This window comes from Phaseolus vulgaris, chromosome 3, assembly GCF_051622355.1.
Source record: "Phaseolus vulgaris cultivar YP4 chromosome 3, ASM5162235v1, whole genome shotgun sequence".
NCBI classification, from domain to species: Eukaryota; Viridiplantae; Streptophyta; class Magnoliopsida; order Fabales; family Fabaceae; genus Phaseolus; species Phaseolus vulgaris.
Genome location: NC_143500.1, coordinates 16,250,850 through 16,276,216, shown reverse-complemented (window position 1 = coordinate 16,276,216; position 25,367 = coordinate 16,250,850). Strand labels below are relative to the sequence as shown.

The 25,367-nt window shown below is 31.2% G+C and overlaps 1 protein-coding gene and 1 pseudogene across 2 annotated transcripts; one reads left to right on the top strand and one right to left on the bottom strand.

The window, feature by feature from the left end:
- Nucleotides 1–7,321: 7,321 nt before the first annotated feature.
- Nucleotides 7,322–11,010, bottom strand: LOC137806752 (SWIB complex BAF60b domain-containing protein). Of its 2 annotated transcripts, none has more exons than XM_068607016.2 (6): nt 10,290–11,010; nt 9,373–9,484; nt 9,069–9,240; nt 8,571–8,755; nt 8,103–8,234; nt 7,322–7,686 (listed from the first exon to the last, which is right to left on the bottom strand). In XM_068607016.2, exons 1-6 carry the CDS (start codon nt 10,679–10,681, stop codon nt 7,663–7,665), a joined length of 1,017 nt encoding a protein of 338 aa, XP_068463117.1. In that variant the 5' UTR covers nt 10,682–11,010; the 3' UTR covers nt 7,322–7,662. The 2 variants fall into 2 exon arrangements, with proteins under 2 accessions (XP_068463117.1, XP_068463119.1); XM_068607018.1 differs by having other exon boundaries at nt 8,098–8,234; nt 10,290–10,998.
- An 11,175-nt stretch (nt 11,011–22,185) lies between these two features.
- LOC137808888 (small nucleolar RNA R71) lies at nt 22,186–22,291 on the top strand (annotated as a pseudogene).
- Nucleotides 22,292–25,367: the final 3,076 nt, after the last annotated feature.

Genomic DNA, 25,367 nt, shown 5'->3' with positions numbered 1-25,367 from the left:
ATTTATATTCACATCTTACACACAATATTTATTTTATATCTTCTCATAAAAATAATGTTTATTGTTAATACATGAAATTTTTTAATGAAATATTCCCTGGTTTTAAGAATAATATTGCGGAACAGGTAATCTATAACAACCAACTGACAATGTATTGTGAAAAATTATGGGAAATAAGTTAGACATTTAAGTGTCGATTCTTAAAGACTTACTCGTCACACCTCACGGAGATCAAAGTATACTTTGGCCTGACTTTACAATCCAATTCATTTATTAAATTTTATTTATTATTATCTAATATTTTGTGTGTGTTAAATATAATTAAATATTTATATTTATCTGTTACTAAAGTGGACTTTAAGTCTAACTCAACCCTATAAAACTGGTTCATATGATTGAAGTTTGCACCCACTTATATACAATGAGCTCTAATCTCTATTCATCAATATCATATATTTACAACTATAAATATAAATTTTATTTTATAGTTCACTCTAACATATATTTATTTATAATATATTTCTTTATTTTCATATAATAAATATTAAATTATTAGTCTTTTAATTTTTTTAAAATTATTTTTTAATTTTTTAATTTATATTAATCATCTCATAAACCCATAAAGTCATAGTTGGGCAAGGCAGGTCCACCAGAATTATCACCCTCTAACTAAGAATGGCATGCCACTACTAAGTATACAATAATGAGAATGCCAATAAAGTTGAGAGTGTGGTATGAGAATTTAATGGCATGTGAACATACAATTGAAAAAGCAAAACTAGGTATTTTGTCTTAGCTGATGAAATTTAATTCAAATTTTCTGGGCAGATTAGTTTTTTTATTTATTTTAAAAGTGGGTAAATCGTATATATTAGGTATAATTAAATTTTTAAGAAATCGCCAATTAAAAATACTATTTTTTAAAAATTTTAAAGAATTTCTCCATAACAAATACAAGTTTTATTGAAACTAAATTTGAAAATAATTTCTAAAAAAATATTATTTTAATTAAGATATAGTTAAACTCACACATATAAAATATAATTTTTGAAAAAATTCTGAATACCTCATCTCGTACTTGACATGTTTAATTTCAGTTATATCATATAACAAAACCCTAAATATGAGACGCTAAAAATAAACCGAAAACTTAAAATTTAAAACTTTAACCAGAAATGTTAATTGGAATAATTTTGAGTTTAAAGTTTTCCGTTAACGTTTCCAGTTAAAATTCTAGTTAAAGTTTCGATGTTTTCAAATTAATGTTCACAATTTTAGGTTTTTAATTTATGTTTAGCGTCTCAGATTTAAGATTTTACCATTAATTCATACATCATTTTCAATCAAAATAACATACCTAAATCTTTCTTAAATTATTCCATCATTTGAAATAAAAACCAAGTTTTCTTCAAAAAAAAATTGAACTAAAGTTACACATGTTAAATACGATTTCAATACCATCTGATATAACTGAATTCTATAGGGTTTTTTAAAAATTGTATTTTAGATATACGAAATTAACACTTATTAAGAATGAGAATCACAATTGTTTCTATATGAAGGATGCATAAGTTTTGAAGTTTAATTTTTTTTTTACTTTATGATACTTTCAGGATAAAATCTGATTAGTTAATAAAGACTAAAATGAAATTCGCCTTATGTAGTAAAAATATAAGGAGTAGTTAATATTAAGTGAGTAATTCATTTGAATTGGTATACATTTATAATTTTTTGGACCTTCAATAACAAGTTTAAATAATAGAAATTATATTCAGTTGTGAATAAGAATTTGAATGTTGAATCTTCAATTCATTAACATTTGAGTAATTGAATAACTAACAATCAAATATATATATATATATATATATATAATGTGTTAACTTATTATTACTATTTAATAAGAATTTTAAGGTTGTTTTAATGAGGCTTAACTTTAACAATTGATTTAATCGATAGACAATATTTATTTATCTTTAATGCTCATATATATGAGTAATAATTTGAATAAGTATGTTCTTTAAGGAAGGATTTTGAAACTTTCGAAATATTACAATATTTGGACATTCGTTTTAGAAGAGATGTTTCAAAAGATGAAGTGCATTATTTCACACTTAGTGTACTAAATGCTCCTTGATTAAAGAGTTTTCTTCTATTTTTTTTACTCATATAGTTTCTTATTTACTTTGATCAAACATTATAGTTATTACTTCCAAGTATGTCTTTCTTCTTCTTTTGTCTTTTTGTTCATCTTTCCCATCTCTAGGTACACATTGTTTACTACCATGTCTTTTATTTCTTCTTCATTCTTTTATTTTTCTCTTATAGTGGTCACCCCCTTATTGGTTTGGAAGTTTTCACCATTTCAGAAGAACATTTCTTTGAGTTATACTAACTTTTTTGTCAGGAGATATAATGGAAGAAATATTTCCTCCACCATATTTTACTATTACAACACATGTGGACGTTCTCTACCTTTGGTGGAAAGAGTCATCATAAAGCGTAATCAAGAGTGAAAGCAAAAAAAACCTTAACCAAGAGGCCAATAAAATGGTCGAGCTAAGCATTGTCACAAGTAAGCGAAAGGACAACTTTTACTCTATCCTTGATCCTGAATCATGGGTATTCAAGGAAATTGTCTTTTATGTGTACGAGTATAAATCAAGAGTTTCTATCTAGGAGTTTCTTAGGTCTTTTAGTGTATGTACTAATGATGATGTTGGACTCACAATAGTTAACAATGGAGTGTATAAAATGTTGAACCAAGTGGTGTTCAAGCTTTGAAGAATCCAAACCCTTTGAAGGATGTTGAAGGCTAGGTTGTGCTTGTTGTTGTTGAGTTGTCTTAGTTAGGATCTGGGGTAGTTTGAGTTTTGTAATCCACTCTTGATTGAATCCAAAGAATAGGCATTCTCAATCTTTTAAAAGAAAAGTGTTTTTCAAACTAAGTGAAAAACAACCGATTGTTTTGTCGAAACAACCGATTATTTTATACTTAGGTGTTTTTAGAAAAGATTGAAAACTGTTTTTCAAATGGTTGAGCTGTTAAAACCAAAACAACTGATTGATTCGAGGAAACAACCGATTGTTTGTTTTGGTACCATAACAGAAAAATGGTTTTTGTTTTGACTAAGCATTAAATGTTTTAACTGATTACGATCCAGTCTTTAAAAGCTTTGACCAATCTTTAAATGCAATGAATAAGTTTGTTAAGATTTGATAACAAATATCTTCGAATAAATTCAGAAAAACAGATTTGAGAAATAACAATCTTTTGAGAACAACAAGATTCTGATTTTCAAAGAGTTGAGATTGCTTAGAGATTGAGATTGATCAAAGAGTGTGAGATAGGATTTCTGCTTGTATTGATTTCATATTTGCTTCTGTAACAAGTGTAATCCTTGTACATTGTTGAACAAGTTTCTTCTGTGTGTTTGCTGAGAAGTGTTGTGTGTTCTTGAGAGGATCAAGATCAGCATTCTTAGTGTTCGTGTGTTGGCCAAGAGAAGTGTGTGTCTTGAGGGGATCAAGGTCACTTTCTTGGTTGTGTTGTAAGTGATCTAGGTTTGATTGCTTAGTGGAATTCCTCAGTGGTTTCTGAGAAGAGGGGATGTAGCTCTAGGTTTAGAGTGAACCAGTATAAACATCTGTGTGCATTCTCTTTTCCTTAACTCTTTAAATTCAGTTTTGATTTTGTAAACTGGTATAAACAACCGATTGTTTTTCTGGTGCTGTTGTTTTTGCTTATTGTTTTGGCAAACTGGATTCCTTATCAATTGTTTCTTGAGATAATTTCATTCTTGACTTAAAAGTTTTTGAAATCCCTCTTTAAATCATTCACCCCCCTCTAGTTTAAAGCCATACATTCTAACATGAAAAACCTCCTCTTAATGGGATCACTAAAAGGTGGAAGTCCAATGGGTCCTAAAGTTATACTGATGAGATTTACAGTGATCATCCCTTACTGAAAAGGAATGACCATCAAGAATCCTCAACTTTCAAGCAAAATATCAAAGTTGGGGAAATATATGGTTGATCACAGTTTACCTATATCATCCAAGAGTAAAAATACTGAGATTTTGATAAAACGATCAACCTGGGCAAAAGACAAGATGAGAGGAGTAAAAGACAAGAACCAAGATCGAAGTATTGAAGAAAAAGTTAGAAGGGAGCAAGGAGTTGAAGAGGAAGTTAAAATTGATTGAGGCAAAAAGTTGAGAGTAATGCAACTATGCTGCTAGAAGAAATTGAAAAAATAAACAAGATTGGAGATTCTTTGAAGGGAAAAATTATGAAGCTGACTTTTTGGGAATTGAGGGTTATGTAGAGGACTTCAAGAAGGCGATGCATTAATTCGTGTTATTTCGCCCTAGTGTTGTTATAATATTTTGACCACAAGATCATTAAAATGATATTGTTAGAGTCAATCATCTTATATATAGTTTGCATTTAAGCCTCATGTCTCTCTTAAAATTTTGTTCTTTGGGATGAGGGTCAAATGTTCATATTAAAAGGAGGAAAAATGTCACTTTAAATAAGATGAGAAGTCTTACTTTCAGTATTTTATGAACTCTTTGAAGATGAATTCCAGCTAATTCGTTGAAGAAAAAATACTTTCAAAAATTCTCTAAGACTTAAATTAGTAAAAGATTTAATAAAAATAATTAAGTAGTGAATAAATAATTTCTTTAATGTTGATGTGCTTTTATAAATATTTGAACCGTGGATGATAACAATAAAAACATATAGGTTCTATATCTATAATAGTTAACACATGTTAATCAAAATATTCCATAAATGAATAGTTATAATAATATTTGTACTTAATATTATTAATAGATTCTCGACCTCTACTGTAAATTTGTGTTTGAATTTACTGATATTCTACCACTATATTCCTTTTATTCGTTATTCTCGATGATACAAAAATATGTACACTTGGGGAAATCCTATTTGAGACTCACTTATGCATTGATTGTTTTTGGGATGGGATTTTTCAAGTAAAAAAAGCATATAAATTGAGAAAATCAATAAATAAAACATTATTAAAATTCAGAAATCGAGGTAAAAAGGTTTTATGTTTTTTTTTACAAATATATACAGATTTGTGATGGAAATAAAACTAAATATATATTTTATAATTATTAAAAATTTATATAATACTATTAAAAAGTTAAAACTATCCTTAATTTTATTTGTATCAAATATTTAATAATATTATTAATACTAATAATTAATAAAAATAAAAATAAATATAATTATTTATATAATAATAATTATTAATTATAAAAAATAAATATATAAATAAATAAATTATTATTTAAATATTTTTTAAAATATGAATAAATTTGTAAATTTATATTTTACACTTTTTAAAAAAATTAAAAATTTCTACTCAATCATCTTATCATTCATAAACTTCAATAAATTTTCCCCACATAAATCTCAAACATATCTCAATCCAAAAAACTCCAATTTCTTCTTAGATCACTTTAAATTCACTATTTCAAATCTCCCAAAGACACCACCATCTGATATGTTTTTTCTTTGTCCTCTGTATTTTATTTCTTGCCGTATTGTGCTTAAACTCTAATAGTAGTGACATTATATAACTCAATTGAAAATGTGGTGGCTGTAATCTCTACAGAAATTAACATTTAATTTTGATATCCTAAGAAATCTAGTTACATAAATGTAGCGTACTTGAATCATAATAATTGTGAGCAGTTTTGCATCATGAGAATGACTTTCAAGAAAACGATGTAATGGACGCGACGTGTGTTGGACCATTCTCAGAATTTACATGCTTTCAATGATTCTAATGTTCATGATATCGACCAATAATTGTGTACCACATGTAGAACCACCGTAAACCATGGATGGACACAGATTTTATTTCAATGATGTGTTATTATTATTATTATTATTATTATTATTATTTATATCAAAATAAGTAAAACTTGCAATAGTGGTGTGAGTAGAAGGATTGATAAAACAATTTTAATAACAGACTTTTTGTAATGTTAACTACTATTATGATTTGCTCTTAATGATGAATGGAAAGAAATATTTAACCATTACCAATGTACAACATATTAATCAACGTATTTTAAGAGAAAGTAAATTTAGCCAAAGTACTTGAAGTCTCACTTAATATTTAATAGAAATCCTATATTGATTTGCAAAAATGAAATTCGAACTTTGAGTGTTTATATTATTAAAATATTTTCGAAAGCTCATATTATAAAAAGATGTGAATTGTAATAAGGACGCAACGCAATACTAAATTGAGATCCGTTTACAAAATATTATTCAATGCTCAAGTATTTTAAAATAAATAATCTACTCGAGATATGGATTGTAAATTTATTTTACAATAAATATCTTCTCAACAATGTACGGATATTGTATTCTATTTATATTATTTTCTTGAAATTGGCATGGTTTCATCTTTTATAGTGTTTTATGTGTTTATGTGTGCATAACATGTTGGGAGGATAACAATTGGTCTGAATATAATGGAGAACTGTGAATAGTCCACAGATAGGAGAAATAGTAGTCTGAATTGAATTTGAAGTACAAAAGCAGGGCTAACTTCAAAAAGGTTTTGGAAATCGACCTCTGAAGCTATTCTGTGTCCAAAATTAGCAGCAACCACTTGTGTTTTCAATCCAAACATGTACTAAACAACATATATGTTCTTTTCCGGTTAGCATGGTTTCTTAATGTTGCCATACGAGAAACTAAACCAGAAACAAACAACCAAAACAAGTTTTAATTGGAATGGGGAAATATAAATTGGTTTAGAAATATGCAGATGCGTTCTAATCTTTACGCCAATATTTTATTGTCTGATTGCTCTAGGAACTAGTTATTCGAGATTTGTGAATCTTTTGGGTGAGAACATGGAGAATTGGAATGCCACGCCTTGTATTTTCATGTCGGTTCATAGTAACAGTCCACATGTAACAACAACTAATTGAATGTTCCAAACGCTATGTCCTTGTTGGTTGGGGACCAGTAATGATATCCAAGTAATCATAATGGCTTATATGCATGCTTTACCTAATACTTGAATAAGATTACCCTCAACACTATTACACCTTCTGAGTTGGAAATTTTTAACTAAAAATACCACCCTATCCAAAATCACGTGAACAAGTACGATACTACAATATTTTGGGGGAGAAGGAAGTAATAATGAAATAAACTTGATACTAGTAATTTGGGTAAAGAATTTATACTTAAAAAAAAGGAAAATAATACACTATAAACTCGCTTATACTTGTAATCATGCATCTTCAAATAGGATTAAGTGCAAGGCTGTCAGAACAAGTAGGTGCATTGATTCAGAGTAGTTGATGTAACTCAAAGTACAAAAGTATTAGTAATTCCAAATAGGAGTTCAGGATCCTTCAGTGAGTTGAGGTTAGACATGAGAATTGATAAAATAAAATGCAGGGGCAACCTAGAGGGCCATATCTTAAATACAATAATATACTTCTTGCCTAGCTCAAGGTCTCCATTGTCATTCTAAACAACGAACCTAATAACTGTCAGACAACATTCAGTTTACGCATGTCAATGAACAAACAGATTAAGGAAGTTACAGGAATAAGTAAAAAGTTCCTATATGATCATCTACCAACAGCCACAAACATACAACTACGGCTCTCTGCAGATCATCCGCTGCACCACAATTAAAGAAAAACCAGAAAACCATTTGTCAGTCAATTTCCATTTAACAGAAGACTCGTTAAAAAGTCACAATGTGAGAAAATAACCCATGAACGTTGACATGGAGCTCAGGAAAGGAAGAGGCAGGGAAATATACACATTTATATATTGCACAAGTGGGGAACACGGTTTCAAACACACAAAAAATGGCCATAAGGAGAGTGGTCAAGTTCGTATAGAAATTGCCGAACTCTTAAATAGTGTAGGAATGAAGCAAGAGTCAAGTTACAAAGTGTTGTATAGAGGTAAAACACAATTGAGGAGAGATTTCCACATGACAAGATTGCTGGCCAAATGATTCAGAGATATTAAAAAAAAAAAAACACGAGCACAATAGATAATAAGATGAAAGGAAATGTTAACCTTACATTGGAATCAGACTGCTTAAATAGATGATGGCGCGCTAACATCTCTGGTATTCCTAGAGCAGAAATGCTTTCACATCCAAGTAGCTCTTGAAGCTTTGCATCACATAGTATCACCATTGCATTTAAAGGATCCTACAATTAACATGGACAAATTGTAGACCAAACAATTATTATCCCTTCTCGTTATTAATCTCTTTTATGTTTAGATCCATCGCTCAAAATAAAAAGGCAACAGCCCACCAAAGTAATTTTTGAAACAAATATCATAGAATATAAGACATTTTCTTCAATTTCTTTTAGTTTTCAGCTTTCAATCAGATTTTGATTTCAAGAATCTTTCATTGTCCGTGCAACTTTTTAATTTCCATCAGAAAAATACTTTTATGTTAAGTACTGATTTCTTAACCGAAGGTTGAAGCATGTTTGAGCATGTGAAAGAGTGGAGAATGTGATGAACAGGCAACACACCTCCAAATGGTGATGCTTGATGTACTCCCAAACAAGTCTGTTGGCTTCAGATTGTTGCATCTCTTTTCCCTCAGTACCCAAAAATTTGGCAAGCGCTTCAGATATTACGACAGTGGATGAAGCAGGTTCAGCACTTTCAATTTTTGTTTCAACGTCCACCTTCACTCGCTTAGCTTGTGACTCCTCTGGAGTGATAGGATTGAAAGAATATTAAGATTATTTTACTAAAGAAACAACAAAACCCCTTGTAAAAAAGATGGTAATGTAGCATCCTCATTTTATTTGGGTTCTGAAAGATAAATTTTTCAATAAGCAAATATAGGAGAACAACTTAAGAAGGTAAAATAAATAGCTTTTAGAAAAGTTAAATGAAATAACTTGCATCAAAGTTGAAGTGAATAAGTTGTTTTTAATTTATGGGAGAAACTTATTCATTTTACCTTCTTATTTTCTTGACACATGTTTATCCAAACAGGGCACTCGCTATTTAGTACTTACTTGTGGGACCAAGTGGGATAATGTGTTTAGCTAGCAGCTGATTCATCTTGAACATGTCAGTGCAGTCTGTCTCAAATACCAAACGCAGTGCATCATCACAAATTATCTTCCTTTTGTTACCAGGATCCTGGAGGTTGTTTTTCTTTATGTATGCCCAAAGCTGCCTCACAATCTGAATTGAGCATATCAAAGGGTTCCATGTGATTTATTTTAATTAATGGTTTATTCCAGATAAATGAAGATTCATGCTTTTACAATGAAAGTGAAGTGAGGTATCTAACTTAGTTTGGTAAAAGAAAACTACCTCAGTTCTTGGCAATGCAGGCTCACCAACAACTGCCTGAAGCAAAGGAGAAACACCACAAACTTTGTTTAGACCACCAGCACCACCTCTTCTTTTGCCTCCGGTTTGAACACTGGAAAATCATTTATAAAGAACGGCAATACACCATCTCGTATGTTAATTCCATAACGCCATTCTTAGTAGAATAGAGACAGATTGGAGAAAAAATATTACATATTCAAAGCTAATCAGAACATGAGACCAAACAAATTAGCAGGGCTAGCAAACGCTGATTATTATGTATATATATGAAGAAAAAAAAACATACACACATATATAAGCTGTTTTGAACACTATATTAAAAATGCATTTAAAATTCTGAAAAACGACAAATAACACTAAGCAAAGAAATTGTCACACGTCCAGGTCAATGGAATGGGAATAAATACACAATAGGGGCAAGAGAAGGCTAAGAAACAGGACTAGAAGAGCACAATAGTTAAAGAAAGAGGTATTTGGGACCGGTATGTTTCTAATAAACAAAATTATTATTATTTTAACATAATAAAATCATCAAACGGAAAATGACATGACATGAACAAGTTTACAACTATTTTACCAAAAATAGCGTGAAATTTCAATTGAAAGAAACCACAGTAACCAACAATAAATAAAATACTAACAACAACCAACCAACCATGAAGAGTTTCCGGAAATGGAAGCGTACTCGAACTACATACAATAGGAGATCAACCCAAGATCGCAACCGTACTTCGGACGAAAGCGAAAGCGGAAAATACTAACCCTAAATCGAAGAAAACAAAAAAATACCTCGGAACTAAGATCTAATTAGTTAAAGCGACAAGAACAAACCCACCCCATGAAGACCCAGTTAAGAAGTTGAAGAGCAAAACAAAAGGGCTTATGAAAAACCGCACCTTACTTTGGGCGCTTGAGGAGAGGCAACAGTGGCGGCATTTTCAGGAAAGGGATCAACTTTGCATGGAGGAGGAGGGTGGGGGTGCTGGAAGTTGATCTCGTCATGGAGGGCAAAATGGGGAGGAAAGTGGGTGGCTGGGAAGTGCTGTTGGGGGTGAGGGGCAAAATAGTCTTTGTGTAGAGGAGGAGGGTGAGGAAGAAATGCATGTGGTGGGTGGGAGCGGAGAAGAAGGTCGATCTGGTCGCGGATGAAAGCAGCCTTGTGAGAGAGGTCTAACCCTAGTTTAGCCTCGAGCTGCTGTACGACGGCGTTTACAGTGGTTATGGAGTTTGGGTCAGAGTGACGAAGTAGAGACTCCACCCCTTTTGCTATATCCTGGTCGGACACCATTCTTGTTCTTCTTCCTTCACCACCTTCATATACCAACAGAAAAAACGGCTGGTTATACCTTCTCTCTTCTGCTTCTTCTCTCTCTCTTTATAAGACCGAAATCACAAAAGTACCCTTTATTTCAAAATGGTTTTGCAGTGAGTGGCGAGGATAGGAGTGATGAGAGCCGGGAAAAGGAGTAGAAACGTAATTTGAGGGGGTGGATAAGAGGGGGTAGTGGTTGAGGGTAGAATCGTAAAGAGTGAAAAGTTGCAGTGAGGGGGGTTGCTTGTTTTTGACGTTAAAGATGAATGAGAAAATGTGGAAACGGTCTCCATCTCTTTAGACTTTGGGAAGGAGGAATAAGGTAAAAGGGAAGCAACGTGGAATTACGGAAATGCCATTTATGTAATGTGCGTATCCTCCGAAAGAGAATTTGAAAATGGTGTGGTGGGAGTTGTACGAGAATCCATGAGTGGTTAGGGATTAGGGGAGTTTGGTCAACTAATTAAGAGGTTCCAATAGGTGGGGCTTCATCTACTGCTCAGCTAACATAGTCAACTTAGGAATGGAGAATAAGCCAACAAACACCACTGTCTCTCTTTAAGCATGTTTCAACATACCCAAATCTGGACATCTAAATCCTCTTTATTTTCTACTATTTAACATAAGGGAATCCTTAATAACTACATCTAAATCTTATCTCACCTACTCCAACAACATCACCCTTCACCACCTATGCTCAAAACTCACATTTCAATCCTCAATGAACCAATTCATTAACTATATATATGGATGAAGATTATTTGGGGCTCACAAAAGTTGGTCACTATACAAGTTTGCTACGGACAATTTAAGGTAATTTACGTACAAAATAAAAAAGGAGGAGGGGAAGGTCCCTTTGAAATGAGAAGATTTACGTAGAATGATTGACTAAAAACGTCAACTACGAATATGCCATGTCTTTGTATGAAAATTTTAAATTGAACGTTGATGTGTTTGACGAATTTGATATTTGATAAAGGCTGAACATGTATTCATAACCAATTAATAACCAATTAATAACACTTACTTAATTGGTTACAATAGAGACGATAATCAATTATAATTTGAAAAATCTTAAAAAATATATAAATACATGAGCTAAGGAATAGATGTAAGTATCAAACCATAATTCTATATGTGAATCTATTAAAGGAAAAAAAGAACTCATTTAAAAAAATTATATTTCAAAATAACAATATATTAAATTAAATTACTTTATAAAATATGAAAATTTATATTAATTAATTTGATTCTTTTTTTTATTTTAGTTTTAGTAAAATATTTTAATATAAAAACACATGTTAATATAATATTAAAATATATTATTTATTTATTAGTTATTTTATTTATTATAATATAAAATATATTAATAAAATATAAACAATATAGTTATTACAAAATTAACAATTATATTTATAATTTAATCAATAAATGTAAATATTAATAAAATATTTATTCATAATAGTTTGTTATGCATTTGTTTTGCGAAATTTTTTAATGGAGATGAAGGTTTTTTTTTTGTTTTTTTTTCTTCTAATTTAAACTTTATTTTTTTACAATTTTAGCTTATCTTTTTCTATTATGTCAACAAGACATTCATAGAAACAAACACATTTATTAAGAATCTCTGTTATTATAAATGTTAAAGATATGAATGAGAAAATAAGATCTAGACCAATAGATCTCCTGTGACTTGTGGCTATTACTTTTTAATTCGTGAGGAAAGCCTCTTTAACGAAAGTGTCCGGTCTTAATTTAATTTTTAGATATTGTTATATCATTTTAAAATCTCATTTTTATTTTATTTAATGCAATAATTTTATAAAATTTAATTTAATAATATGTTATTTACATTTTATCTTACAATATTTATTATTATGAAATATTTATATGAAATAAAATATATTTTTATTCCTATAGTTCACGGTGAGATCTTATAAAACTCAGGTCTAAATTTATGGTCATGATTCTTGCAATAGAAGTAAAATGTAGAACAAAAATATTTTTATTAATGTTTTTACAAATATCCTAATTCATATTTAACATTTATATAACATAATATATAACTTTATTCATTATATAACTGAAAAGAAATTATAAAAAATAACTACAATCTCAAATATATTCACAACCATTTTAAAATAAAAGAAATATAATTAAGGCTTCCTTAAGCCTCGTAGAAAAGTTTATTAATAAAAAATATTATACCCTAAACTAAAATTTAATCACATTCATGAAATTCTAATAAATATTTACATGATTCCTCACAAATAGTTAGTATGTATGTTTAATTCGTATCTCATTGAAAATTAATACTTATTTGAGGAAGGAGCATATTCATTACACAAAACCTTAAGGACATTTTTGAAAGTTATAGTATAAAAAGTATGCTTTAAGAATCAATCAATCAAGTGATAACATACTTTAATTTTTCTAAACTAACGGGGTTGTTGTATTTTTGTGTGTCTTATAAGTTATTATTTCTTATGTTTTGGTTCTAGAATTTATTAAGTTAAAAGGATACACATTAAATTTTTAATATTGATTTAACTCACAGATCTGTTTATGTTTGTGTATTTTTATAATTCATTTAGCTCAGATTAAATTTTAAGAAATATGTATTTAGTACCGTTGTTTGGTTTGCAGAAAAATATATATTTATAGGAGAAAACATTTAAAATGAAGCTTGATTATAAAAAAAAACACTATATTTTACATTATTATACCTTACAACTAATATTGAAATTCACTTTATGCACAAATGATATTTACATTAGTTTGCCAATATGAAATGACCAAAATAATCAATTTAAAAGGATTTTAATTATTGAAGTAAAGACTTTAGGTACATCATAACCTTTAAAAATAGAAGAAGATTTATAAAAAATGGAGTTGTAAAAGTAATTCACAATCCTTGCATAAAAGTTTATTTTAATACACACACTCTTCATGTCTTGTGTTGATAAGTTTGAACATCGAAAAGCAAATTTTAAAAAATAGTATAATAAAGTAAAATTTTAAAAAATTAATAAAAAAAACTTTTTAATTAAAGAAATAATTTAAAAACAATGTACAAAAATTGATAAATATTTTTCAAAAAACTATTAAAGTAAAAATAATATATTATATAAGAAAACTGAAGAGATAATAAGGGTGGAATGTCAAACTTCCACAACACTCCACCTTCAAATAAGTATAGTACTAATATAATATTGACAAAACTTTATAGATATTTTCATACTACCTATTCTTTTTGAAACTTTTCCATCTCTGTAGCATCTTTCTTTATCATATCTCTCTAATATATCTTTCTCTCTTTTTTTCCATAATCTCTCTTAATTCAACATCTTTTTTTCTATACAATATTTATTTTCTTTGTCTATTTTTTCTTCTCTCCTATTTTAATGTTACTACTTATATCATCCTTTCATGTGTTTGACCTATGAGAGTCAGACACTTCTATTAAATGGCGTATCCGTGTCGTGTCGACACTCGTATGACACTTGTAGGACACTTATCGGTGAAGTGTTCAATTAAAAAAATATTTGTTGGATTTTTGAAAATTCTAACACGGTTCTAACACAATTTTAAAAGGTATAAATACAATAGTTTCTAAAAACTTAATTTTATTGTATAAATTTTTATTATAATTATAAAAATAAGGAACAAATTCTTTTGAACCAGTCATGAAAAATATCTTCTTGCTCCCAAAAGAATCTGAAACATACTTTGGCACATAAATAATTATTTTCAATTTATATAATTTAAAATTATATAATATATAGATCCGTATCCCCGTGTCTTACATTTGTGAGATTATGCGTATCTTCGTGTTCATATCGTATCAGCATTCGTATCCGTATCTGTGCTACATAGTGTTTGACAGGTAAGGGAGGAGTGCAGTTATTTTTTTTTTAATCTTAATAAACTTATTTTTGTATTTTATTAAAATTTCTCTTATTTTAAACCACATTGTTTTAATTCCTTTATTTGTATACTTTAATTATTTAATTTATTATAGTAATACATAGTTCTTTATTTTTATTTTATATATTTATTATTTAATTTATATGTTTTTTTTATATATTTCTACATTCTAATCCATTTCCAATTACGTATTAATATTAATTTATACTTATGTCATCTAATTTTTTTAATTATATGTACTCATCGTCGTCATTAATTTAATTTATTTTTAATTGCATATTAATCTTATTTATTAATTTATATTTATGTTATTTATCTTTTTTCAGTTACATCAGTCTATATTATCAATTAATATTCAAATTATTTAATTTATTTTTAGTTATATACTTAATTACAATAATTTATATTTATACATTTAATTTATTTTCGTATTTTTTATTAATTTATATTTATGTTAATTTATTTATTTTCAGTAGTCTCTTCGTTAATTTATATTTATATGTATTACGTTTAATTTACTTTCCATTACTATTGATCCTCTTTACCAGATTATAATTTTGTCATTTAATTTACTCACTAGTCATTTTATTCATGTATATTTTTATTATTTAATTTATGTTGTTCTGTTTCTTCTTTTACGTTATTATCACTTGATTATTTATTAATAATGTAATGTCTTTTTTTCAATTTATTTATATATTTTTTCCATTAATAAAAAAATAATATTTAATAACGAACTTATTATGACGAATCTAATCTACATATCATAATAAATCATGATAAAATTGTAAATATAAAGACATTTTCTATATCTCTTTCAATTTAACTCACATAACATGTTATTATTATGATTGTTATATTTTTATCCGTCATAATAAGTCATCTAGTGAAAAATAATAGATTTTAGTTTCCTTCTAATTTATTATCTCTTTTCCTTCTCTTTTTCTTCTCTTTTCCTGTAAATCTTAAGCTCCCATTTACCTATTTTCTTCTCTTCCTTCTCATTTCCCTATCATATATACTAGACTGCACATCAAAATCACTACCACTGGACCCTATCGCCGCTCTTCATTCCCATATATTTCATTTTAAAAATATTGAAAGCAGGTTTGTGCTCATTGAAGCTGTTTGGTGAGAAGCTATTCCTTCCGGTGGTTCTGTTTGAATCGCAATTGAGTTGGTTTGGTGAATCAAAATCAGAGAAGTTGTTTTCTCAAGGAAATTTCCATGTTCTTCTTCGGTAATTTCGTTTTCGGCGATTATCTCTTGTTCTGTGTTTTGTTGATGAGAATGTGAATCACATTTGATCTGTTATCAATTTGACGTGTTTTGGTTGAACCTACAGATAACATGTTTGTTAGATTGATTCAGTGGAAAAAAAATCTGAAGTGCAATAAAGTTGATTTTGTGAGCAGCTAGTTGGTTCGGGTTCAAGTCGCACAATAGTTGTTGTAAATCCATATATATTGCGAAAAGAAAAAGCAGAAACGGAAAACAGAGTGTGTGCACAAACCTCTGAAACCCTTGTTCGTAGAGGATGAACGTTTGAAACCCTAGTTCGCAGAGATTGAACGTGGGATAGAGTTCCAACGTTCCGCAACCTAAAGGGACCTCCAGAAATGGTTCCTACCTAGAATGAGTCACTCAGAACGTGCGTGCTCTCAACGGATCCAGATCTGCTCCGCACTTTCTGGGAAGACACATTCTTCTTCTCCGCAATAGCTCGGAACCGCCTTGACCGTGGGAAACAGTTTACTCACGTAGTGGGATGCGGTTATTTTTTCCTTCTATAAATATAGCATTCTCCTTTGCTCAGATCATCAATCACCGTGCTCCCTTTCTCCATTTCTCTTCTCACGCTTCATCTTCCTCTCTTTCTCTCTTCACCCATTTTAATTTCTTTTATATTATAATTATTTCTTATCGGTTCTTTGGGTTCTTACTCTTTTAAGAGTAACTTGCTAGTTCTGATCCTCAAAAATTTCTGGAAAGTTCTTGTTGTATCCTGGGGGACTTGCGCAATACACCGCGGATAAGTCCTTACAGACAGTGATCACTCATGCCTCGGGAAATTAGTTTTGTTTGTGTTTAAAGCCTCAATTACTATAATCTAAGGACTTATGGCTGACTATGTGGACAAAAACAACAACTCTGCCCTAGAAACGTCAAACACGATTTCTGCAACACAACCGAACTTTGCGAAACCATTTCTAGATGTCTCGAAAATTGAAGTCTTCACCGGTCAAAATTTCCGACATTGGCAAGAACACGTGTCCACCCTATTGGACATGTACGAAGTCGCTTTTGCACTTACCAATTCTAAATCCGACCCAAGCACGACTGCGAAACAAATTGATGATTGGATTCATGTAAATAAGGTATGTCATCACACCTTACTCAGTGCATTATCTAACGATCTATTCGATGTATATGCTTCTTACAAGGAAGCAAAAGATATTTGGGATTCCTTTATCCTCAAATACACTGCGAAGACGTCGTCATACAAAGGTTTGTGATTGGAAACTAATATCGTTGGGAGATAATCAAAGACAAAGACATCAAAATCCAGATAAACGAATACCACAAGTTGCTTGAAGATATAAAAGTTGAAAGCATAGCCTTTCTGGATGAATTTGTGTCCAAACTCTTGATCGAAAAGCTTTCGCAATCTTGGATTGATTAAAAACAACAACTGGAGCACAGGCACAAACAGATGTCACTATTAGATCTGATCACCACATCATCATTGAAGACACAAACAAGAAAGAGTGCGATGCCGCAAAGGCCAAAACTTTGTCTGCCAAAGCAAATATGGTAGAAGACAAACCAACTCCAAAAAGGTACGAGAAAAAAATTGATCAAAAAAAGAAAAATAATAATAAATTCTCTCGTTCTAATGGAATTATTCCCACTTTTAAGAAAAAAGGGTAATTGTTTTGTTTATGGAAAGCCAAGGTCATCATGCACCTTAAGGCAGACATAGGGGAAAAAAACGACTATCCTCCTAAGGCAAATCTAGCCGAAGGGGAAGATACCATTTTGGTATTTGTTTCACAAGTAAATCTTGTGACAAATGTGAGCAAATGGGTGGTAGACTCTGGGGCTACCAGACACATCTGTGCAAACAAAAATGTGTTTACCTCCTACATAAGTGTGGGGGATGGAGAAGAACAAGTTTATCTCAGTGACTCCAAGATAATTCTTGTCCTAGGAAAAGGAAAGGTTCTTCAGAAGCTCACATCTGGTAAAACTCTGGCTTTGAGTGATGTGCTACATGTGCCATCAATTAGAGTTAATTTAATCTCTAGGGCATTGCTAAGGAAAGTTGGGTTAAAGTGTCATTTGAATCTGACAAGATTGTTATGACAAAAAACAATGTTTTTGTGGGGAAGGGATATTGTGATCAAGGTCTTTTTGTATTGAACATTTCTAAAGTTATGAATGAATTTGAATCTTCTGCTTATATTGTTGATTCATATGATATATGACATGCTAGATTTGGACATGTGAATTATTCGTACGCTATGAAATTGCAACGACTAGGATTAATCAACATGCATGATAAACAAAATAGTAAATGTGATATATGTGTAGAATCCAAAATAACGAAGAAAACATGTCATTTTGTAGAACGTCAAACTGAACTTAGTTTAATTCATACCGATCTTGCAGATTTAAAACAAACCATGTCTAGAGGTGGTAAAAATTATTTTGTAACATTTATAGATGATTTTTCTAGATACACCAAAGTGTATTTAATTAAACATTAAGATGAAGCTTTTGACATGTTCTTATCTTATAAGGCGGAAGTAGAGAATCAATTGAATAAGAAAATTAAAAGAATTAGATCAGATAAAGGTGGTAAATATGTTTTATTTAATGAGTATTGTGTTAAAGAAGGTATTATTCATGAAGTAACCCACCATATTCACCTGAATCTAATGAAGTAGTTGAAAGGAAAAATATGACTCTTAAAGAAATGATGAATGTCAGGCTTATTAGTTTTAATGCTCCTAATAATTCATGGGGTGAATCTCTGCTTACCGCGTGTTTTTTGCAAAATACGATACCAGATAAGAAAACTGGTAAACAAACACCCTATGAGTTGTGGAAAGGTTATCAACCTATTCTGAAATATCTAAAATTGTGGGGGTGTTTAGCTAAAGTGATATTACCTGATCCTAAGAAAAAGAAAATAGGCTCTAAAACATCTGATTGTATGTTCTTAGGATATGCAGAACATAGTGTTGCCTATAGGTTTCTAGTTCTTAATAGTGATATAATTGAACGTAACACTATAGTTAGGGATGACAAAGCGGGGAGGGCCGTGCGAGGAAGGCCGTGCGGGCTGTTGGACCACCGAGGACCGATGTCTTTCTCTAGCGTCGATGACTGATGTCTTTCTTTGGCGCTTGTATAGTCATCATTAAAGCCACCAAATTGATCCTTCATCTGGTGATATGTGCAATCCTCATCTCTTCTTAACTGCAAAGGGTCACCCAAGAATTCACTAATGGACTCCTTGTCAAAAGGTACCCATCGCCCTCGTACTCTTGATCCCAAATCTAGAGTTCCATCTTCTCTTGCCCAAGCATTTGCATAAAATTCATGTACCACATTAGGATCATACATTTGTAAAGACTCAGCTAGCCTCATCCAATTTCTTCTTTGCAAGCCCCCTAAGAGTAGGTCATATTGTTTAGGTAGCAATTATACTATTCTCTTTGGAATAAAAGTCCAATTCTTTATATTTTCCTACCTTTTCTACTTTTCTTTGCTTCCAAACCCTGCTTCGTGTTGGAGGCTTTGGCGACTCTATTCTCACTCTTTTCCCTTTGGTCGTTTGAGCTGCAATACTCTTAGTCCGACCCATAGCGAAAATTTTTAAATGAGACACAACCTATTTCTCATATATCATCATCAATCCAAATATCAATTCAAAATTTAACTAATCTCATGTAATTTCCATAGAAACATGTGTATAAAACCCTTTTCATGCATTGTTAATTAACTATCCATATGCAAAAACCACAAGCCCAAATTAATTTTCACAAGGTATTTTAACAAACACCTTTCGTGCATGCTTCATTTTGGCTGCAAAAGGGTAAGATTTCTAAAACTAATCATCCAAAATGAAATAATCAACAATCAATCATACCAACAAAATCTATAAAGCAAAGAGGTTAACTTCATTTATCATAATCCTTTGAAAACTAAAAACACAAAAACCCCCGAACTTTAAACCCCAAAAACAGAAATCCATGATTAGAGCAAAATATAGAGATAAAAGACTTACTAGGAACACAGTGATCAAAGATTTCAAGTTTGAAAGAGGAACAATGAAATATTAGAGCGGAAATAAGCTATCACAAAGCAAAAACGAGAGCTTCTCACCAAGGTTTTTTAAGTGAATGGCACCACTGAACCCTAAATCCGCGTTTTTAATAACGTTGTCAGAGTCTTCTCGCTTAAGCGAGATATTACACTCGAGAGCACACAAAATTTTGTGCCATTCTCGCTTGAGCGAGATGGTTCCAGAGCACCAACTTTTTTCGTACTTTCTCGCTTGAGCGAGAATGCCATAATGAGCTTGCCCAATTCTTCTTATTTATGGGACAACAGTTAATATAAAACATCTAAACCTACTTTAACAAAAATAAACAATCAAATTTACTGGGTTGCCTCCTAGCAAGCCCTTTTTTAGCGTCATATAACTTGACAAAAGTTTTTATCAATGGGGATAATTATTTTGTTTGGCCAGTGCTCTTGTTCTCACTTTTGTTTTTCTTGAATATGACGCTTCAACTTCGATTGTTCCATCCATGTTTAACTTCTTGACAACCCACAATTTCTTCGTCTTCTTCATTCCTTTACCTCTACCCGCGTTGAGCATGATAGGTTGTCTTGGTTGATATTCATCTTTTTCCACTGGTTTCCCTTGATTGTTTTGGTCTCCTTTTGTCTCTAACTTTTCATGATATGTAACTTCCTCCTTTGGCTTTGAGCCTTCCATCTGCTTGTCAGTTATAAGGATGACCTCTTCTTTGGAAATCTTTTCTTGTCTCCCATTCTTATATGCAATACAGTCAGTCACATCTTTAAAAAGATTAAATCTTACCTCGTCCTCCTTAGACCTTAATCTAAGTTCTCTTTTATCCACATCCATTATGATTATAACAGTCTTCATAGAAGGTCTGCCGAGAATCAAAGGGACCTCTTCGTCTTCCTTCATGTCCAAGATCACAAAATATATCAAAAATAGGAACTTGTCTACCTTCATAAGAACATCTTCTACCACACCATAGGGATGTTTCATAGTTCTGTCAGCCAGTTGTAACTGCATCTTGGTGGGTTTAACCTCCAAGTCACCTATCTATCTTAACATGGTTAATGGCATCAAATTTATACTTGACCCTAAATCCAATAAGGCATTAACCACAATTAAATCACCAATTGACACAAAAATAGTAAAACTCTCTGGATCCTTGAATTTCTTTAACAAGTCTTTTAGCCTTAAAGTATTGCTTCCAGCTGTCGGATGTATATCTTTGTCTTCAAAACAACATATCTTCCTTCTAATTCCTTCAAAAAATGTTTGTTTCTCTGATCATCCTGCAAAATAATTTTGTGGAAGCAATTTATCAGAAAAAAAAAATCCTTTCTTTTCTTTTTTTTACAGGCATAAGAGAATGGGATAATTCTTTTGAAACTCTACTCTCTACAACTTCATATTTTTCTCCCTTTTTTTTCTATTTTCTACTTTTTCTTCCTCAACCTTCACTATCTCACCATCTCTCTCTCTTATTTTGTTTTTATCACTCTCAGTAGTGATTTTATTACAATGCTCCTCAGGGTTGATTGTGGTGTTGGCTGAGAATTGGCCAATTTGTCCCTCTGCAATTTGGGCAATTTGTTTGCCCATCTGTCCCATCTGAATCTCCATACTCCTAATCGTGGCCATGCTATTTTCCTGAGTGCTCACAATCTTTGTCAGAGCGTCTTCAACTTTACTCATTCTCTCAGGCATGGATGCATAATTAGATTTATGCTGTTGTTGGAAAGGTCCTTGCTTATTGGATGAACTATAATCTTGCTTCCACCCAAAATTTTGATTTTGATTTTTTTTCCAACATTGAGAATAATTGTTGGAAAAATCACCTTGCCTTCCTTGATTGCCCATATAATTTACCTCAGCTTCAGGTGAGTAGATCTGATAAGAACAATGACCATAGGATGATCAACTCCACAAAAATCACACCTGATTGATGGAGTCTGACTTTATGATGAGTGAATCACATGCAACTTTTGGGGTAGTTTTGCCATCTGTGCGATCAACTGCTCAATCTTACAGTGTTTACTTACAATAATCCTCTCTTTTGATGGCCTTTTCTGTCATGTTGAGCCTGATAATCAGTTGTGGCCAAAGCATCAATAATTCTCGTTGCTTGTTCTTCATCAACAACCATCATTGTGTCACGAACTACGACATCTAGGAGCATATTCGTATCTGATCTAAGACTATTAATGAATATGCCAGCTGAGCAATTTCTTCAGACCCATGATTTGGAAATTTCCTCAACATCATTTTGAATCTCTCCTATGTCTCACAAAAAGATTCTTCTGCTCTTTGTCTGAACATAGAGATTTCAGACTTAGCTTTAATGTAACGAGAAATTGGCTTCTACATCCTTTCATCTGGTTAGGCTCTGATTAGGATGTGATTTAAGCCACTCATTTTCTTTCCCTGCTAAAGAAAATGGAAACAAATGCATATACACATTCTCAAGATCACCTGACTGAAAACCCATAGTTCCAGCCAATTCATAAAATGTAGACAAATGTGTTTGGGGATCCTCATGATCCATCACCGTGAATTGATTGGTACTAATGAGGGTGAGGAAGGCAGACTTCATCACCAAGGCCCTGTTAGTAGCAGGTATTGCAATGCTAGAAAAGTGTCTAGGCCCTTAGTGTATGGCGTAGTCTCCAGGAGTCCTCCTAGGAGGTGGTGCTTCCTCCGCCATGATGTTATCCTCCTGAAAAGTATAAATGGAAAAAGAAGAAGTTGTTGAAGAATCCTCTCTTATGTGTTCTTGCTTCTCTTTTGCCTTTGACTTCCTGTTTTTTCTAGCTAACCTCTCAATTTCTGCTTCAAATAACAATTGGTCTTTTGGAATCCGACCTCTCAATATCATATAAAAACAACTAATTTAAGGGTTAGCAGAAAAATTCACAAGCAGTAACTGAATATTTGTATTTTATATTTTGTTTTTTTTTTGAAAATTTTAAACAATAAACAAAAAATTAAAAACAAATAAATAAATAAAAGAAAATTCAAATTAAATCAGAAAATAAATAGAAACAAATAAAAGCAATAAAAAATAAGACTTAAAACAATAAAAACAAAAATAACCAATATGAAAAAATAAACACAATAAAAACAAATCAAAACAATTAAGATATTCACAATATTTATAAAATTATACTCAACAAATCAAACATGTTCCCGGCAACGGCGCCAAAAACTTAATGACATTCTACGACAAGTGCATCGCGTTGTCAGAACTAATAATTTGTCCTAAGGACGAATATCGATCCCACAAAGAACACTAAATTATCAAGTACAATTACTCACTAAATATAAACATAACAATTAAAAGTGTGTTGAAAGTGGTTGTATTGGCGATGATTAATAAGAAAACAAACAAAGAATTGGTTGCTTCAATTTGGAAAAATAGGGATTAGGTTTCATCTTTTCTCACTCTTATATATTTTTATTAGCATGTTAACATTATGTTCTTTGATTGAAATTAATGCTCGTAGAAAAGTAATTTAAATTTATTCCTCGCATATAAAATTATTAAGAATTTTTCCTAAATATCGATTCCTCGCATATTTATAAAAACAACTTATAATCACGCTCAGACGTTAATATTAATTAACATTTCGAGTCTATTCCTAACACTCAAATATTTTAAGTATTGTTGTTTAGGTCTGAACCCTAAAAATACTTTCTAATCAGATTTAAGATTCTCAAACATGTCACAACTATTTAGAAGCAAAACAACAATACCAATAATCAATCAAGAACATAATATTATATCATATTTAAATATCACCTCAATACATAAGAGTTTGAACATATTACTCTCAATCCCAAAGGTTAGAACTAGCCACCCATATTTCTAGCACTTTCCATTCTCCAAATTGGTTACAAAACACTCAATGCCATCTGGTCTAGGGTTGAGCCTCTAGCCCCCTATTTAACCTAATTTACTAGGGTTAGGTGACTTCCTGCGTTGCGCTGATGGGATGGTTCATAAAACATAAAATTAGCTCAATTAATCTAATGCATTCTCGCTCAACTAGCTTGAGCGAGAATATCTCGCTTGAGCGAGAAAGGCATCAATTTTTGAGAACGTTGTTGGAGCTCCCTCGCTCAAGCAAGATATAGCTCGCTTGAGCGAGAACTCCTATGTTGAGTTGAACTTTTGTTCCTTTTTTTGTGCGTTTCGGGCCTTCCAGCTTTCTCTTTTTAGCTTATATCATTCTTCTTTAGTCCAAATCTCCATTCTTCCATATAAACCTACAATTAACACCAAATATGGGAATAAAATGCTCTTATTCAAATAAAGATCATAAAAATGTAAAAAGGTACAAATTCATAAATTGGGGATCATTTTATATGAATTTTAGCAATTAATACTTATAAGTGCTTGTATTTTAATATGAAGTATTATTGAAATTAGGCATTTATCATCACGACACTTGGAGGGAGAGGAGACTCCAAGATGAGCAGTTAAGATTCGCCACTTAAAGTGTAGAGCGCTCAACATAAGACCCAAATTTTAGGAGACTTGATAAGTGTCTAATTTCAGTAATATTTCATATTAAAATATAGGCACTTATGAGGATTTATTGCTAATTTACATATAAAATAATCCATAATTTATGAATTTATACCTTTTTACATTTTTTATGATCTTTATTTGAATAAGAGTATTTTATTCCCAAATTTGGTGTTAATTGCAGATTTCTAAGGAAGATTGGAGATTTGGATTAAAGATGAATGATTTGAGCTAAAAAGATAAAGATAGAAGGTCCCAGAATGGAAAAGATGCAAAGAAAGATTGGGCCTTTTTTATGTTTTATCATTTAGCCCATTAGCGCGACACAATAAACAACCTAACCCTAGAAAACTAGGATAAATAGAGGGCTAGAGGCTCAACCTTAGTGTGCCAGATTGAGAGGAAAACACCATAGTGTGAATTGTAACCCAATTGGGAGAATGGAAGGTGATAGAAGTATGCGTGGCTAATTCTACCTTTGGGATTGGGAGTAATATGCTCAAACTCTTATGTATTGAGGTGATATTTTATATATTAATATTCAGTTCTTGATTGATTATTGGTATTGTTGTTTTACTTTTAATTTTCCGTGACAAATTGATAATCTTAAATCTGACCGGGAGGTATTTTTAGGGTTCGGACCTAAACAACAATACGTAACATATTTGAGTGTTAGGAATAGACTTGAAATGTTAATTGCTATTAAACGTCTGAGCTTCGTTCTAAGTTGTTCTTATAATTATGTGAGGGATCGATAGTTAGGGAACATTCTTAAGGATTTTATATGCGAGGAATCGATATAAATGATTTTTATACGGGCATCAATTTCAATTAAAGAACTTAATATTGACATGTTAATCAAAATACATGAGAGTGAGAGAGATGAA